Below are 19,310 nucleotides of genomic sequence, written 5' to 3'. Positions count from 1 at the left end.
ATAGTCAGGACATTAATAACGTGAAAAATTACTATTACAATTTGAAAAAAAAAACTTAAACTACTTCAAAGAGTTCTCATCAAAAAATCCTCCACGTGCAGCAATGACAGCTTTGCAGATCCTTGGCATTCTAGCTGTCAGTTTTCCAGATAGTCAGGTGACATTTCACCCCACACTTCCTGTAGCACTTGCCATAGATATGTCTGTCTTGTTGTGCACTTCTCACGCACCTTACAGTCTAGCTGATCCCACAAAAGCTCAATGGGGTTAAGATCCATAACACTCTTTTCCAATTATCTGTTATCCAATGTCCGTGTTTCTTTGCCCACTCTAACTCAAAAGTGTCTTTTTCTTTGCAATTCTTCCCATAAGGCCTGCACCCCTGAGTCTTCTCTTTACTGTTGTACATGAAACTGGTGTTGAGCAGGTAGAATTCAATGAAGCTGTCAGCTGAGGACATGTGAGGTGTCTATTTCTCAAACTAGAGACTCTGATGTACTTATCCTCTTGTTTTGTTGTACATCTGGCCTTCCACATCTCTTTCTGTCCTTGTTAGAGCCAGTTGTCCTTTGTCTTTGAAGACTGTAGTGTATACCTTTGTATGAAATCTACTTTTTTTTTTTTTTTGGCAATTTCAAGCATTGTATAGCCTCTGTTCTTCTAAACAATGATTGACTGATGAGTTTCTAGAGAAAGCTTTTTCTTTCTTTTGCCATTTTTGACCTAATATTGACCTTAAGACATGCCAGTCTTTTGCATACTGTGGCAACACAAAAACAAACACAAAGACAATGTTAAACTTCATTTAATGAACCAAACAGCTTTCAGCAGTGTTTGATATAATTGCAAGTGATTTTTTAGCACCACATGAGCAATTTAGCATGATTACTCAAGGATAAGGTGTTGGAGTGATGGCTGTTGGAAATGTGGCCTGTCTAGATTTGATCAAAAATTACTTTTTTCAAATAGTGATGGTGCTGTTTTTCACATCAGTAATGTCCTGACTATACTTTGTGATCAGTTGAATGCCACTTTGGTGAATTAAAGTACCAATTTCCTTCAGAAACAGCAAAATCTGTATATTATTCCAAACTTTTGGCTGCCAGTGTATATAAACATACAAAATAATAATAAAATTATATTCTAATTTCTGTTATTTCATAACAAAATTCCATCAAATTAAACTGAGTAAACTTTTTTGTTTTAATTAAAAAATAATTTAATTACATAATTCAATTTGATGGAAAAGAAATTGAAATCTTAAAATAGGCTCAAATGCATTTCTGTGTGTGTGTGTGTGTGTATATATATATGTATATATATATATGATTGTTTGATTTGGTTATCCTGGTGTAATTCATTCTTATTTTATTAGAATATTGACAAACAATACACCAGATTTTAAATTCTCAGGCTTAAGAACTGTATTTGGGATATGAAATTAATGCATAATACATTTGGTATCATTATAGTAATTATTAAATTCAATAATCAATGCATTGAATTGTCATATGTACTGAGGCATTTCCACCCCTTTATACAAGTAAAAATTTACAACGGAACATTGAATTTTTGAAAATTAATGCACAACTGAAGTAATGTGGCTGTTACTCTTTGGGTAAGCATTAGAATCAGAATCAAGAATTCAACATTGTCTCTTTTGTTTGTGTATGTATATTCAAATGTATAGTTTATCGCCAATAATTCTATATAATCATTATTTGAACAATACAAATAATGCAATGGAATGCAAAAGAAAAACAAACGTCAAGCCAGTATGTTAATATTATATATATATTATATTGTGTTTACTTAACAAACATGATAAATGCAATGTTTCCAAGAAGTTAGCTATAACAATAAAAATACAATATCTTTGTGTCCTCATAGCATTAAAACAGAAAAAAAAAAAATCAAACAAAACAGCCTTAAGTAGTTTACAGAGAAGTACAAATATACATTACAAATCTATTTTATTCAAAAAAGGGTACAAATAAAAATGCAACAAAATATAGTTATTAATGCTTTGTAATGTTCAGGTAGGTGTAGGGTAGTCTAAGGGAGCACTTTGGGTAGACAACTCTAAGGCTTCTGAGAAGAGTTAATACATATTGGTACAGCCATACAATATTAAAATGTGCTATACAAAGTTTATACAACCTGGATTATACTTGAGGATTGAATATTACACATACATCATTGCATATATTTCGCAGATTTTATGCATTAAAGATGCCATCTCATTTAAAACTGGTCACACGTCACATTAAAAGCAGTGTCACTTAGTGGCAAGAAGAACAATGTCAAATTTGAGAGTATATAATCATTCTTTTAAAAAGTTTAAACTGTTAGAAACCTGATTTCAGCCTAAATTACTGACTCCGGTTTGCTATGCCACCATGTTCATTGTGGGTTTCATACAAACCAACATGCCATCTGTTTAGGTTCATAAAGCCTTTCAAAACAATATTTGTATATGTATATATATAAAAAAAAATTAAAATAAATCACATTAACAATTTGAAGCAATGATACTATTGTTACTCACTGAAATGTTACTGATACAGATAACCGGACATTCATCCAAAACCCAGGTAGTTATTCTCAAGTGTGTTCAGTCATTTTCACACTTCATGAACTATGACATGACAGCTCAGAGTAAATGAAACCATCCATTTCAGCAGCACTGACAACAGGGAGACTCTAAAAGGACATTTCCACATTTCAACCATTAGCATGGACTAAGTCTCATTACAGAAATGTTAGATCAAATGCTATTAATAGGAAAAGTCAGTTTAGATTCCCCTTTGTATGCACCATTTCCTAATACAGACTCGGCTCAAAATTCAGCTTTCACTCCCTCAAGCCATTATACTGAGGAAAATGCATGTTTCAGGGATAGAAAGTAGGCATTTTCAAAAAGATGCAACACTCACAAAGAAATAAACGGTTAATCTCACAAAGCAATATCTAGGTCACATTTCACCCTGAATTCAGACGATAAAAAAAATTACAATATGTAGAAAATTAAGCCAATTTTTTGAATGTTTTACACTGACATTTTCATGAGCGCATTTACGTTCCAAATTCGTATTACTATTAATGCAAAAAAAAAATGGTAATATTCTGGGTTCAATACAAGTTAAAATTACCACAAAAAATTACTGAATCATCTCTCCTTTAGAAAATTTTATAAAATAACTTACATTAATGCTTCTGTTAAACTTCATGTATTTATTAAATAATTGTTTTTATGGTCATTCTAAGGTATTAGGGTTTACGCATTACATCATCATGGCAGCAAAATTGTAAAATTGGCTATAACTTTACAGAGAAAGGGTCAGCAAGTGATTTTATCACACTAAAATCATGTTTACATGCATATTGTTTTCTTGTGGCTATACTTATGTTTACTGATTGGCCCCATTCACTTCTATTTAAGTGTCTCCTGTAACACAGATATTTGCTTTTTTTTTTAAAGAAAATGAGGGACGGGTCGAAATACATTTTTGTGGTAATCAACATTATGCCACAAATGTTGTCAACTGAGCTCAACTTGTACTGAACCCGGAATATTCCTTTAAAAGGCCTTAATTTCTTTATGCAAAACACAATTTAATATCTTTTTTCTTTTGATTTATCCAAGATATGTTTCTGACATGTTTCTTGAGATTCACCCAAGTATGAAGTACCCATTATACACTTTATCTAAAGAAGAGTCATACACACCCCCTGCATTTGTGATTTTATGTATTGAGGAAGTGAGAGAAGAATTTCTGTGGTTTGGAATCAGGGACGTGCCAACAGTGCAAAACAACAGTAACAAAGGCTTGTCTTCAATTCACGTTTGCCCCATTAAACAGAGCAAAAGATAAATAAAACATTAAAGATTTAGAATTTATATCAAGCTTATATTGTGTTCAACAAAGGTACACATTATGAGCTAGTCCAAAAAAAGAATCTTACAATCAGTAAGTGCAACTTCACCAATTGTTGTCAGTGAGCATCCCAAGCCACATTACATCAGAACCTTTACAGAAGGGAGTCCCCGGTCTTCCGAAACAACTACGATTGACGGAGACTTTGTCTCCGCTTGAAATCGTATATGACCTTGCAGAGTAAGAAAGGAGAGTCATTTGTAAGCATCATTTTATCAACAAGAATGCCCTTCAAAAATCGAGAGTACATGGCAAATTTGCCGCAAACTTGACACAGATTCACCAATGATAATTTTCACATGCGAATGAGCTTTGTGGTAAAACTTGCAGCAAATATTCTTGTTGCCAAAAGATTGATGGAGGTTCACCACTAGAGGTGAAGAGCTGCAAACATTTGTTGCGAATCACAAGCTCATTTGCATGTGAAAGTAACGAGCTGCAAACCTGTGGCAAGTTTAGGTTTTTTGTAAGGGTGATGCACATCTTAAGGCGTAATCGACAAGCAAATACTATACAAAACATATCTTCATCTCTGTACAAACAAATGTTGGATGATTGTTTTACATGGTTTCGAATGATTCAACATGACAACTAAACATTTACAGTAACACTTTAGGTGAGGGAAAATAAGTGCAGAACATTTCATTGCATCAAAGTGACGAACGCCTACAGTATGTGATTAGGTGAGGCTCTATGGAAGAACTGGGTAAACGCAGGTTTCCCTTAAATGTGGGCCAAAGCTAAAAACAATCCAAAAGCAATGTGCACTGAGAGTAAAGGCTAGGGTATACTTTGTTTTTCTGTGTGCCGTTACATCTTGCACACATATGAGCGCTCTAGCCTTTCAAAGAATACTCTTATGGCCATGACGGACACGCGTACTATGCTAATGACAATATTTGCGTTGCTCGTAAAACCTAAGTACACCTTGGCCTTAAAAGGTGCTTACACACTAGAGCTCATGCCATGTCAAAGAACGCTGCAAATATATTGATTTTAATGGCCGTGGTGCATCGCAAGGGCGTAGAGGAAAAAGTGACGCTCCGTCAAGCAACGTAACATATGAGGTGTGGTCACACTAAACTAAGCACTCCATTTACTCCAATTCAAACACGGAAGACAAGAATTGCAAGTTCCTGCGAAGAAATTTCGCATTTTCACTGCAGACGACAGTTAAAGTTTGCTGATCTCTGACCTGCGAATTAGTATGACAAGATGGCATGTGCCAAATAGAATATCGAAACGTCACAGACTGACCTCTTGCCTCAATGCAAATACATATTTTAAAGCTGCATGTTTTTGTTGCAGAAAAGTGAGTAGACTATATTTTAAAAACGCACATTATGCAGTCCTCCAGTTAAATGCTCCATCAGAGCTTCCTCTATTGTGTAAGCGTTATAGGGCGATGAAAAGCTGTCATCGTGCTGTGCTCAACATGAGTGCATGAAGTGAGGTAAGGACATGATCAGATTAATTTTCACACATCCGAAGAGAAAGGAAATGTGACGCTCTAGACACTTTATCTTAAGGAATGTAGCTCATTCTTAAAAGCCTGTGAGATATGATGCAGTAGAAGCAAACTGGGGACAAGCAAATCCCCCCGAGAAACAAGCTGAATAAGACAGACCCGATGAACTGCTCAAAGTTAAGACATTAAGAAGGCACAGACATAGCAATTGTCAACTCGTTTTGTATACAGTGCACAAGGTAGAAGCTCATTTGTTTACAATGAACGCATACTCAGTCCATCACCACCACAAAGATCAAACTCATTTTCGGCGAGAGACGACTGGTAAGGCAGTGCATTTGAGAAGATGAAAAACAGCGCACTATTTCCGACCAAAACATAGAGCAACAGCACCAAAGCAATACTAGATAAGCTTCAAGTTACGTGACATAATCATGAGATAACTAGCCACTAAAGTCACTGATCCTGTGGATTATCGAAGAAAAAACAGAATGACTATTAATCTGGAAGTTTCCTGAAAAACAGTTCTGTGAACAGACCACAAAAAAATAAAAAAGGCTGATATTTAAAAGTCTGAATGTTTGTCACGCATATGGAGTCTTTACTACATAGCTCATGCTAAACCTGCATCTTTCTGGTATTTCAAGTATTGCTTATTTAAAATCTAATACTTAAGAAAATGATGAAATATTTCCTACTTTGTCCTATTAAGAGTGGCAAACACCGTAAATATTAGGGATACACAATACAACGGCATCTGTCAGTGTAGGTGCTTCTTTTATCTATCGTATCAGTCGATCTTGGATAATATTAGAAAATTAATTGACTCCTGTTGAGTTCTGTAAAAAAAAAATAGATTTCGATTACTTTTTGCTATCATCTAGTGCTAACTTATAGACATTGCGATAGATTATGGCAAAGATTTTACACTTTAAGAGCACTCTCTCCAGGGCGAATAAGATACTTCATTGCTGTCTACATAGGCCACATCTGCAAATGACGGTTGTGACCTTTTAGGACAACTCCTTTCTGGCTGGCTGTCCACAGTTAGGAGAACAAGGAAGTGTCCTCTGTAAACTTAATATCTTAAAGTGCTCCAAAATGCCGCAGAAATGTTCTGGAGACAGAAAGGAAGAAACAACATGAACTAGATTTGAAACCACACTATAAATAGCATGAAAGTGGGACTCTTTCAAAGAAGGAGCTGAATGAAGCCAAACAAAATACTATGAATTACTTGAACGCAGGACCACTTAATAAAGAACAGATGATGCTCATTGTATGCTTCATGTACAAACAACAAAAGGGTTGAACCACATTAGGGTGGTCAAAACCAAATACTGTTGTACTTAATAAACACATTGCTATTTCTTCATTATTTTATTTCAATCAGAATGAAAAGTTGGGTTGATTGGCTTTAACGTCTTTGATGTCAGAGATTTGCAAACTACACAGACAAGTGGTATTGTTGAGATTTATGCAGTTTAGAGGAAATTAACCAAATCATATGTTACATGCTACATTTAGTAAAAATATATATATACGTATATTACTTATTACCTAAACAAAAACTCTTATCATAAAGCCTTGAGTGATAGTGAGAGTCTAAAAGAGTTATTATTAAGAGCATTGATTGTGATTAAATAAAATCCTGGCCAACTCTGCTATGCCAAGATACAACAACACAGAAACATATTGGAGGTCATCTCATGACTCGGCCCAAAGTGAAAATGTCCAATCCGACAAGGAGTAGTAAGTGGTATTAAAACATTGAAAATACTAATAAAGATAAAACAAAACAAAACACATTTCCTGTAATTTATGCTACATAATGATGGGAATGTCAGGCTCTTTACTGGAATGCTGTTTGGAACAAAACATGATTTTCCGAATATTTGGTCTAATTGCACTTAAGTCATGCTTTTTTTTTCCATTTGAAAATGTTGAGTAACTATGAAAATTGAAACTGCAGCATTTACTCTTGGCTAATTTGTAAACAGTCAAACTTGCCTGTCAGTTTCTCATGAGCCAAAACCCACCAACAAAACTGAATACTTCAAAATTACCACACAAACATTTTCCCTTCATTATTAAAGAAATAATCAAATAAAACACATCATATCTGATTTGCATTAAAAGGTCAGTGTGAGTTAATTGTGAACGTATATGTGCAATACAAGACCTGCAGTACAACTTTTAAGAACCACTGATGGGTAAAATTAGCAAGAAAAAAGACAACGCAATACTGTACAAGAGTCCACCAATTACAGAAACCAATGAAAAGACCATAAAAACCTCAGCAAACATCTGAAATAAGGAGATCTATGAAGCTCTCTCCAGAGAAGATCTGTTTCAGGATGAGTTTACGATTTAACACAGTGTCCTAACCAGGCGTTTGCACACTGAAATGAAAATGCTGCACAATGTCATACAATCACAGTCAATTAGAACATATTTTATGTTTAAAATACAGTTATGAGGAGCAGGAGGTTTGGGCTAAATCCCAATGGCACAAAAACAGGAACCATGCAACTGAAGAAGCACCCTGTTGCTTGTCGCTTTTTGATGGTACGGCTGGTTAGAACAAAAACTCGTATTTACGTGGAAGAGATCTTTAATCACTTTTAATCGATTGTTGTTGTCATGCCTGGTTAGGGCAAAATGTAAGGGGTCAAGATCTTAACAGGAAGGACGAAAGATGATCCTCAGATCTCCTAATCTGCAAGTCTTTAAAAAAAGTCCCATTTAGAGATGTGCTTTCATATTAGGTATCTCTGAAGACAAAACCGGTTTAGAAAGGAAATCTGTCTCACCTAAAAGCTGAATGTGATGTTTTAAATGAACTCCTGTAGTAACTGTTAGAAATGAGGATTATCATGAAATAAAACTGCATCATTTTAGAAAAGTCAAGAGAAGTGCAGGACAAGGTTAAAAAGGTCTCTATAGACAGACTGCAACTTTTGCACATACAAAAACCATAATGCAAGGAATAATCCAATTCGTAAGGGATTTAAAAACAAAACAAAAATGTGTTGAACAATACCAAGGCTTGTGTTCCAACACAACTATTGCTTTGATTTTGGTAACTGAGCAGGGTTTGTCCACACCCAACAGCAGTGAATCAACACTCCTACGGAGTGAATCAGCACTTCCAACAGAGACAACTTTAACCTGCGTACTTTGTAGTAATAATCCAACTCAGCAGGAACAAGCCATTCGCAAGCAGCTAGAACCTGTTCCACATTTGGTCTTAGCTTCGCAAACGGGTGATTTTGGGTGACAACACATACTGTCTCCAGGAAAAGCATACAACAATGCAGGGGAGGAATTAAAAAAGTAAAAAAATCAGAATGGGGCATGCTTCCAACCGTGAGGTACTATTGAGAGGCTGTTTTCCTAGGCCAGCCTTACTGGGAAATAAAAGTTCCAATAGGATGAAGGTGACGTCACGTTGGAAATGGAATGCAGATTAAAAAACTCAGAAAACAGTAAACTTCTGAATGAAACTGCTAAAAATAACAAAATGGGTGCTAGATTTCATCTGGAAATAGTCCCTGGACATTGATGGTAAAAACATTGTTGGATCAATTGATTGATGTGGCGACGCTGGGCAATGGTTCTCAAACTCCAGACTCGAAAGAAGTCCTTCGCAGAAGCACCCTGAGAAGAGGCAGGGAGAGGGGGAGAGTGTAGATCAAGTGTAGAAAAGTGTGGAAAAGCATCTCTACAGAGACACACATTTAAAAAAAATGTCCATGTTTTAAGGCTTTAGCCAAATAAAAACCTGTCAGACCAAAGGAAAGTCAACATTTAGAGAGAAAGAGCCTGTCTTTCATGAAAAAAAAAAAAAGATCCAAACAATCTATCCTCTGGGAGTTTTATTCCGTTTTTTAAATATATGTATATATATTTATTATTGAGTGGACTATAAAGGCTTGTCAAGACGCTATGGCTGTATCCTGTTCTTACCCCTGGCCTTTCTTGAATAAACATCTATTTTGAAAAAAATGCTAAATGTCTTTGCAGAAGTGATCATTGCCAAACATGATATTTCACCCACAGGAATACGCAGACGATGCAGGCTTTGGTACATGATTTACCAGATAAAGCTGCCCATGCACATCATTGCAGATGCTGACTATGACCTGGCACAAAAAAAACGCAAAAGTTCCCTGCTTAAAAAATGTGTTCACCCAAAAATTCATTTCTTCAACCTCACTCATTCCAAACCATTATGACTTTATTTCTTCTGCTGATCACCAAATTGAAATCTCCTTTTGTGTTCCACAGAAGAAATAAAGAAACATAGACAGTTTTTGGGTGAACTATCCCTTTAAGACCAGAACTATGCAAAGAAAAAGGAAGGAGGGGGGAGCGGCAGGGGGACACTTCCATTATGTGCAAAATCTCAAACATTCTGAGGCTACATTCTCTCTTGCTCTCCCTCGCTCCCTCTTTTGCATCCTTTTTAACCGACTGTGACACTTTGCTCCCATTGACAATCTCTTGCGTTTGTGTTTGCTTTTACAGCGGCTGCTACTTCCCGGCGTTAGAGCGCCCCTCAATGGACAACTTGACCTCCTGTGGGATAAAGGAGGGCCGTGAAGAGCCAGAGGTGGCAACAGAGACTAGATTCCCCTCCTCATTCTTGATGCTATATCTTTGGAAGCCAGGGGCAGACCAGCGTCTCTGGGATGCCCCTATGGAAGAGGCTCCGGCTCCGTGACCCTCAGTGTGCAAATAATAGTTGCTCTGGCTCCGAGTGTGCTCTGCTGAAGTCCTGTTTGGTCTAGGGGCCACGTCGGCATGTCTCGAACCCCCGACCTGCATGGGCTCCTCCTTGTCCCGGTCTCTCTCTCTGTGGATGCGGTCCACCTTTAGTTGGCTTTGCGGCCGAGTGTTCTGGGGAGCAGGGGGGCCCATGGGCTGAGGCGGGGCCCCTGATGTGGAGTTGGCTTTGATGGGAGTCCTGGCCTGCACTTGTTGTTGTTGCAGTGGTTTCTGCTGTGGCGCAGCTTGCTGTGCAAGCGTGACCGACACGCAAACATCACCCACTTGCAGATGGTGGCAAGTAAGACCATACAGTTGAGCAGTCCACTCAGGGCTACAAGATGACCAGCCCTGTCCGAAAACAAAAAACGGGTGTTCAGGGGGTACATCTATAGTCACTTTGCTCTGTTGCTCCCCTACATTGAAATGCAGAGCCACTAAACCGGGTCGCTGTTGACTAGCGCGAATGTCCACCACCATGCTTGAGTCAATCTTCAGCCCACCGCTAACTTCTGCGCTCCGCACAAAGTCCTGAGTCTGCAGATCTTCCACACGCTTGAGCTCTCCGGTTGCCAACTGGATGATGGCACCCTTCATGAAGTGCGATGGGCCTGCAGGAGCAAGAGGAGGAGCTTGAGGAGGACCTCCAGTAGCTGGAGCAAGAAGCTGCTGGGAGGGTGGATGACCTTGTTGGGGAGTCAGCTCCACCACCGCACGCTCTGGGAAAGACACTGCTGCTGAAACATTGACGGCTTTTGTATATGTTGTAGGAGAAGCAACAATGGCTGCAGTGGCAGCCACATCATTTGGTTGACTTGGGTAGTGCTGCTGCTGTTGTTGTAGTTGTTGCTGTTGGTGGTGATGGTAGTCCAAGGGCACAAGAACAGGCTGTCCATTGGCCAAGATCACAGCGTGGCCTGGTTGAACGATCTGCTGCTGTTGAGTTCTGGATTCAGCAGGATGTGATGTGTATGCTGTTCTGACTTCACCCTGAGACTCTCTACTCCTCTGAGAGCTCTGAGAAAGATTCAGGGGGACCTGTGCTGCTTCCTTGCGACTTGTCCCATGAACTGGAGAGGTCAGTCGTCCAACCGCTTGCTGAACCTATAAGGGAACCAAATATTAAAAAAGAATTTTTTATTTAAAGTAATAAAAGCTGAACAGTGACAAAGGCCCTGTTTACACCTGGTATTAAGATTTGTATTGGACGATCCGTTTGATATGGGACGATGCTAAAGACAGGGTTCAAAATATTTTGAGATTTGTCCACTTCAACAAATTCAAAAACATATGTGACCACATTGTGCTTGTAGTGTGAACTCTTATGCATTTAAATGGATTCGGACTGCATTAAAGAACCACATCCTGTCAGTCAACAAATGCAATATAATAACGGTTTTATTATAAGTGGCTTTAAAAGGGAAAACTGTCCAATTGGAAAAATTTAAAAAAGCACAAACATACACATACTCAAAAGGTTCACAGAATTTCTTCAGTGTGCCTGATATCATGCAAGGATACAGATGTTAATACGTACAACCAGACTTCTGTTAATAAATGTACTCCACTAAAATAATAGAGAAGTTTGCTCAAAATGTCATTTTTGTGCTTTTGCTAAATTCAAGCAAAATTGGTAGAAATGGTAACCAATATTTTTGTGTTATTTTTTCTTTATTCTGTGATTTACCATCACTGTAGTAACACAATGAAGTAGTGAGTGATGTATTCAGTCATGAAATCAGAGACCCTTTCCTCAAAATACGAAAACAAGGTCACAAGAGATGCATTTTATGACTAGGCATAAATGGCGATGTGTCTTGCCTGTCCGCTTGCGATCATCAGATCGGTGATATGCATCTTAACTCTAAAAAGGTTTTGTATCCTAGGGGATACAAACATTTAAGAGGTTGGGGAGAGGAGCAATAAGTGAGTCATTAAAATTTTTGAAGAATATCGAAAAGGGGGTCCCTGCAAATACTGAGAACACACGACTTTGCATATAAAGACTAGCATCAACTCACAATCTTTATCCAAATGCAAAAAGTCAGCATTTTTTAGAAGGCAGCTGACCTTGAGGCAAAGGCTCATATCTTTTCAATGTTATTTTTCATGATTTATACAAGCTATAAAATGAAAAATAAATACAGAAATAAAAAAATAAAAAAGCAATATTTCAGAAGAAAAAAAAACCATGGAAATATTATGTGGGCCCTAATGTGTTGGAAAATAGCAATCAATTCATTTTCAGAGGTAACTTTATTTGCTTGCCATTTTTAAAAGTTAATACCAAGTGTAAACAGGGCTTAAGGGTGCAACAGTATTTTTCCTGGCCAGATTCTGCTGACCGTAAAATCAAAAAGCAATCTCTGTTGTTTCTAAGTAGTAGTAGTCTGACTGATGGTTACTCAATCCTCAACACACCCAACCTAAAGCTAATAAAGGAAGGAAGTGGTGTAACTGGTGCTCAAAGAATAAGAAAACACATTAAAAATGCATGAGGGGATGGGGCAAACCAGCAGGAGAAACCAACAAGCCCTAAAAATACTACTCTGAGATACTCTAGTCTAGAAGGTGAAATAAATAAAACCTCAAAAGCTTATAAATATTAAATCTAGTCTGAGGTCAAATCTGACTTTGTAGTATTAAGGGGGTCAGACTCCATGTGAAGCTTATTGATTGGATGGTTGTATAGCGAATATTGGTCAGGGCTTTAGAGTGTTAATCAAAAGTTATGATTTTGATTTACCCACAACATAAGGACTTTATGGTAAAATTTTCATAAATGTATAACAATTTTATTTAAATACATATGAATGTAAACAGAAAGTTTATATTTTAGGTACTGGTCATAAGTTATTTGTTTGTTTTGTTTTTTACCAATTTTAGCTTTTTTTGCAGTTCATTTAAAACGTCTTGACGTGTGACAAATGAATAACAAATATTCCATGTAGTCTCTCAATTAATATGAAGTCAAAAAAGCATGTACATTAATTGTTAAATGTTTGGCAGTTCCTTAGTCTCAGTCACCATTAACTTTCACTGCATCTTTTTCCATACAATGAAAGTGGTGACTGAGGCTGTCATTCTCTTTTTGTGTTCAACAAAATACAGAAAATCGTAACAAGTTTGGAACAGCATGTCATTAAGTAATTTGTGACAGAATTTTCATTTATGGGTGAATTTTTCCTTTAAGATGATCTTCTGACACAATACAGTAAACCATCTCTACCTCACCTCAAGATCTGTGTCCGGTGTACTGCGCTGGCCTGGAGAGACTCTGCCATCCTGTCTGCGTCCTTTCAAGCTTTTGTCTTGCGGGGGCTCTGCCTGGAGCAGCCATGCATTTCTGGACGAAAAAACTGCATCCTGATGGAGCTCCCTGCCTCCATGTTCTCTGTCTCCTCCATTCACCTCTCTTTCCTGTTCCAGGGAGTTGCTGTGCAGGTCTCTTTGAGGTTGGACGCCCCTGACGGCAGGGTGGTGAAAAATCCCCCTTGGGCTAACCTCTGCAGCATGTAGCATCCCTACATTTCCAAGCTGCGGTTGTGCTGCCGCCTGCTCGGAAGGGAGCAACAGAGGAACTCTACTAGGTGCTGCCATTTTGGTGTACGTATGACTTGAAACCTGCTGTTGCGGGGGGGACGAAACCACTCCTTCCTGAATGACTGATGGATACGGAATCAGGTGGGACAAGGGGTGCGGCTGTGGAATGGCTGACTGATGTGGTATCAAGGAACTCTGGACAAATCCTGGAGGTACAGCATAGGGAACTGCTGTTGCATATGGAGAACTGACAAACTGCAAGGAGGAGTGAGGGATCTGGGTGTAGCTAAGTGGAGGGTATGGAACACTTGTATGCTGTAACATCTGGGAGGGAACAGTATAGGTGGGAGAAATGTGGCTAAGAACTGGGTGCAGGCTGGTGGGCGAGTAGGTGCCAGCGGGCAGAGCCACTTTATAAAGCATGCTATACTGATCCACAGTCAGCCCCACAAGACCCTCAGGACCCTCGACTCCACCAAAATGCATGCTAGGTTGAGCTCGCACCCACTCGCCAGTACCGACCCCGCTATGTGGTTCTCCACTCGTTCCAGAGCTTTGTAAAGATGGGGCCTCCTCTCCTCCACCACTCCCAATGGCACTGCCTCCTGCCCCACCGCTGATGCTACTGCTGTTATTGTTGTTGGTGGTGTTATTGTTGTTGACTAGGAGGTCCCGCTTCTTGGGAGGGAGGCACTCCTGGTTGCGCTCGTGAACTGGCTTCATGGTGATTCAGGCTGAGAATGGGCGTTGTTACTGAACAGAGTAAGGAATAAAGCCTGACAGCCGCAGAAATAGCACCTCTGAGAACCTCCTGCTGGCCTCTTCCATCACCTTACCTAAATGCATAAAAAAAGATGTCTTAGTGAGTTAACCAACTATTATGACTATGCTGTCATCAAAAGCTTTAATTATTCATATGATCATAATGAATCTTCATGCCACACAGTACATATATCAGAATAAAACCCAAACCAGCAACAATCATTATAACAGTAATAGAATTTAGATATAGAAGATAAAAAGCTTTTCAATATACATTTCTTCAAGGCTAACCACATTGTCTTGGCCCATGACGATTCATACACAGCAGATTGAGTAGAGAAAGAAAATGCACACTAAAGTCCAGAAATAGGAGAAGCCTGAGCCATTTCAGTCCATGCTCTCTTAAAGAAACCGACACTGATTCTTATCTTGTATCTTGTGGGCCACATATAAATTTCAATGAGCTTGACAAGGAAACAAATCTTAAAATCTTAATCCAGAACAAAATATATTGATCAAATTCTAAATATAGAATTGCTTTATTATAATAGCCAATCAATTTATAACAAAACAAGCCACTTAGGTACAAGAAAAATCAACAAACTTAATATGAAACAGAAACTTCACCCCCTATCCCGATACTATTCGACTACAGGCGCGGTCACATTTACCTCCGCACAGCAGAATTCCAGCGGCAAATTACAAGCCATTTTAATGGAAATCTGCGCGTTTATTAATTTTGCGTGATGGACTTCCGATGGTGAAGAATTTCCCCTCAAGTTTGGTGAACTTTGACAGATGAATTTGCAGCGTTGGCCAATAGGAAGTTGCTTGTTTTGGCAGTGACCTCTGTGTGTGCGGTGTTTTATACACCGCTGCGCTGAATATGCACAATGGACAAGGATATCATTTTAGCGGTGAGTTTCTTTTCAACTTCACTCTCACAGGGTATAAAGTGCAGCACTAAAAAGAGGCTGCTTGACAATTAGACCCCGTTTCAACCTGGTATTAAGATGCGTTTTTGGTGATCGGATCACATGTGGTCAGCACTAAATACAGGTCTAAAACGTTTTGTGATCGGATCACAAAAACCACACATGTATGTGGTCAAAAACACATCTGAACGCATCACATTTGATGTGTAAATGTTAATCTGTCCTGTATGCGTCCCTGCAGCAGCGAAGCGCCTCACCTGGCAATGAAATGCTGTGCTAAAACAAGAGTTTAAACTTTGCCGGTTAGGAGCAGTTTAAAAGAAAATAACTGTCCAATCGGAAAAATTAAGCAGATAGATACACAAGCATGAAAACTTCACAGATCTTCTTCAGTGTGTCTGATATCAACATGCAAGGACACCAGGGGCCTCGGTAGCTCAGCAAGTAAAACCACTGACTACCACCCCTGGAGTTTGCAAGTTCGAATCCCAGGATGTGCTGAGTGACTCCAGTCAGGTCTCCTAAGCACCAAATTGGCCCGGTTGCTAGGGAGAGTAGAGTCACATGGGGTAACCTCCTCGTGGTCGCTATAATGTGGTTCGCTCTCTGTGGGGCACGTGATGAGTTGTGGGTGGACGCTGCGGTGGATGGCGTGAAGCCTCCACACACGCTATGTCTCCGCGGTAACACGCTCAACAAGCCACGTGATAAGATGCACGGGTTGACGGTCTCAGACGTGGAGGCAACTAAGATTCGTCACGAGTCACTACGCCACCACGAGGACTTAGAGCGCATTGGGAATTGGGCATTCCAAATTGGGGAGAAAAGGGGAGAAAAAACAAAGCCACTCTGGTTCCCTTATTCAGTTTGTTCCTGGCCTGATTGTACAAGACAGATTGTACATCATGATGGCGCCGCGGATGGTCGCCTCGGTGTGGAGCGCTCCTATTGTTTTGTTGATTTTGTTTGTTTGTCCTGTGTTTAGTAATCTTTTTCCAGTCAGTTTTACCAGAGACGAACTGCTGAACATTCGACAGCATATACCAGTCAATCTTTTCACGGATTTTGAATATTCGGACATTTTGTTTGACATTTCAGTCAGAGGCATGGCTGTGTTGTTTAAACGCGCTATGAGACGCAGGCGAGGGAGACGAGCAGGCGCGCTGGTCAAACTCCATCTGCGGGACTTTCGAACAGCACTGCCGAGGGTTCATCTTGCGAATCTCTGCTCTCTCCCTAACAAAATGGACAAACTACATCTCATCACCTGCACAAACAAGGACTTTTCAACCTCTGCTGCCTTGTGCTTCACAGAAACCTGGCTGAGTGAAGCCATTCCGGACAGTGCGTTACATCTGCCGGGCTTTCAGCTGTTCAGAGCGGATCGCATCGTAGAGTTAGCGGGGAAAACGAGAGGTGGTGGAACATGCTTTTACATCAATGAAAGTTGGTGTACAGATGCAACAATGTTAAAGAAGATGTGCTGTCCTAATTTGGAAGTGCTCTTTATTAACTGTAAGCCTTTCTACTCGACGCAGTAGTTTTCCTCGTTTATTCTGGTGTGTGTATATCGCGCCAAACGCGTGTTTGAATGCGGCGCTGCAACAGCTGGCTGATCAAATCACAGACATGGAACAACAATACCCGGACTCATTTATTATTATTCTTGGGGATTTTAACAAAGCAAACCTCACACGTGAACTGCCCAAATACAAACAGCACCTTACATGCCCAACCAGAGACAGAAATACATTGGATCATTGCTACACAACAATAAAGGATGCATATCGCTCCGCTCCTAGAGTAGCTTTGGGACTATCTGATCACTGTCTGGTTCATCTTCTTCCAATCTACAGACAGAAACAAAAATCTGCTAAGCCTGTAGTAAGGACTGTAAAGAGATGGACCAACGAAGTAGAGCTGGAACTACAAGCCTGCTTTGACTGCACTGATTGGAGTGTTTTTGAGGCTGCAGCCACAGACCTGGACGAGCTCACAGATACTGTTACATCATACATCAGTTTTTGTGAGGATATGTGCATTCGTACTAGGACTTACTAAACATTTAACAACGACAAACCGTGGTTTACAGTGGAACTCAGGCAGCTTCGTCAGGCCAAAGAGGATGCTTACAGAGTTGGGGATAAAGTCTTGTACAATCATAAAGGGGGCAATACAAAGTATTAAGAACTAAAGATATGCAGACTTTTGAACAGGGGTCATTTAATTTTTTTCTTTGTTGCCATGTTTGTTTTATGATTGTGCCATTCTGTTATAACCTACAGTTGAATATGAATCCCATAAGAAATAAAAGAAATGTGTTTTGCCTGCTCACTCATGTTTTCTTTAAAAATGGTACATATATTACCAATTCTCCAAGGGTATGCAAACTTTTGAGCATAACTGTATATACTTGGAGATGGAATGGCAGCCAGAGAAAATAATCGTTTTGAGATTTTAAACTTCAGCATTCAATATGCTTTATATCTGTATTGCAAATTGCAATTACAACATGTCCACTGATTTTATGGCATGTACACTTAAACTTGTATCAAAAATTAATACCTGTAAAAATGTGTCTAATTAACTCTATCCATAAAGAAACAACAAAAACTGAACATTTTAACATGTACATATTTAAATAATTTAAATAAACGATGACTAACGAATTTCTTGCGAGTTCTTTCAGACAAAGTATAAAGTAAATATATTTATGATGATTTTTAATGTTTGTTGTAATGTAACGTGTACCATAATTTAATCACGATTAATCACATTAGACTGTGCGATTAATTAGTTAAAACAAATTATCAATTCACAGCACTAGTATAAAGATATATCATATCTTCTAGTTGAGATCTTCATTGCTTCTGTGCCAGATAAATACAATTCTGATTGTAGAATTAGCCTAAATAAATTTTGATTACTTATTGTTATAAAAATATAAATAGAATTCCAATAATAATTACTTTAATAACTTAAATGTAGTTGGTTGATAATTACTTTTTTAAAGAGTAACTTGACTGTAGTTTAGCTACTTTAGTTATGAGTAGTTTGTATACATGTAGCCCAACACTGAATTTCACCTACCTCTGACAAGATATATTTAAATGCACAATAACCTTCAATTTCTCTGTGGTGTCAACAATCATTGTGAGTAATGACATTTCGGCGATCTGAGTAGTGACACAAGTACACTAAAATGTCTGGTGTTTTCATGAAGACTCAAGCGTTATCTAGCTGCTACTAAACCTTCTAACTTCATTAGCCTGACACTTAGTCCTACAATAGTATGAAACTATCTGGTGCATTCGGTTCTCTTCATTACATCAGTACTGTGTAAGTTGAAGACTAGTTAGTTAAGTTAAAGCAGGAGTAACTCAAAGGCCGCTAACGGGCTAATCGCCCTTCCCACATTCTCAAACAGCAACTTATTTATCCGCACTGCGACATATACACTCACCTCCGCATATCATTGTGCAGACAACGTACACAAATACAGACTCTCGGTGGAGCTCGTGTATTAAATCAATTGTGAAATGAGGGCTGATGATGATATCTTCCCATTCCAGAGGCCAGCAGACTGAAGCCCAGTGGCGCGCGCTGATGACGTCAGCGGAGGATTTTACGCTCGCTCTCTCATTTTCTTTCTCTGTCTTTCTCTCTCTCTCAGTTTCAATTTTCAATTTTAAAGTACTTTATTGGCATGATTGTGTTTACATACAATATTGCCAAAGCATTAATACACAAAACAGATAATGACAAGACAAATAATAATAATAAAACTGTAACAAATAACAATAAAAATGGAATTAAAATAAGGTGCCAGGTAATGAATAAAATAAAATAAAAACTATAATAACAATATAAAATAAAATAAGCATTTAACAAGAC

The 19,310-nt window shown here is 38.7% G+C and overlaps 1 protein-coding gene across 1 annotated transcript; it reads right to left on the bottom strand.

The window, feature by feature from the left end:
• Positions 1 to 1,409: 1,409 nt before the first annotated feature.
• Positions 1,410 to 19,022, bottom strand: atxn1l (ataxin 1-like). Its single transcript, XM_051716798.1, has 3 exons — positions 18,880 to 19,022; positions 13,411 to 14,555; positions 1,410 to 11,280 (listed from the first exon to the last, which is right to left on the bottom strand). Exons 2-3 carry the CDS (start codon positions 14,440 to 14,442, stop codon positions 9,943 to 9,945), a joined length of 2,370 nt encoding a protein of 789 aa, XP_051572758.1. The 5' UTR covers positions 14,443 to 14,555; positions 18,880 to 19,022; the 3' UTR covers positions 1,410 to 9,942.
• Positions 19,023 to 19,310: the final 288 nt, after the last annotated feature.

This window comes from Myxocyprinus asiaticus, chromosome 1 (assembly GCF_019703515.2).
Source record: "Myxocyprinus asiaticus isolate MX2 ecotype Aquarium Trade chromosome 1, UBuf_Myxa_2, whole genome shotgun sequence".
Taxonomy (NCBI): domain Eukaryota; kingdom Metazoa; phylum Chordata; class Actinopteri; order Cypriniformes; family Catostomidae; genus Myxocyprinus; species Myxocyprinus asiaticus.
Note: the sequence above shows the minus strand (reverse complement) of the source record. Positions and strands in the feature narration are given on the sequence as shown.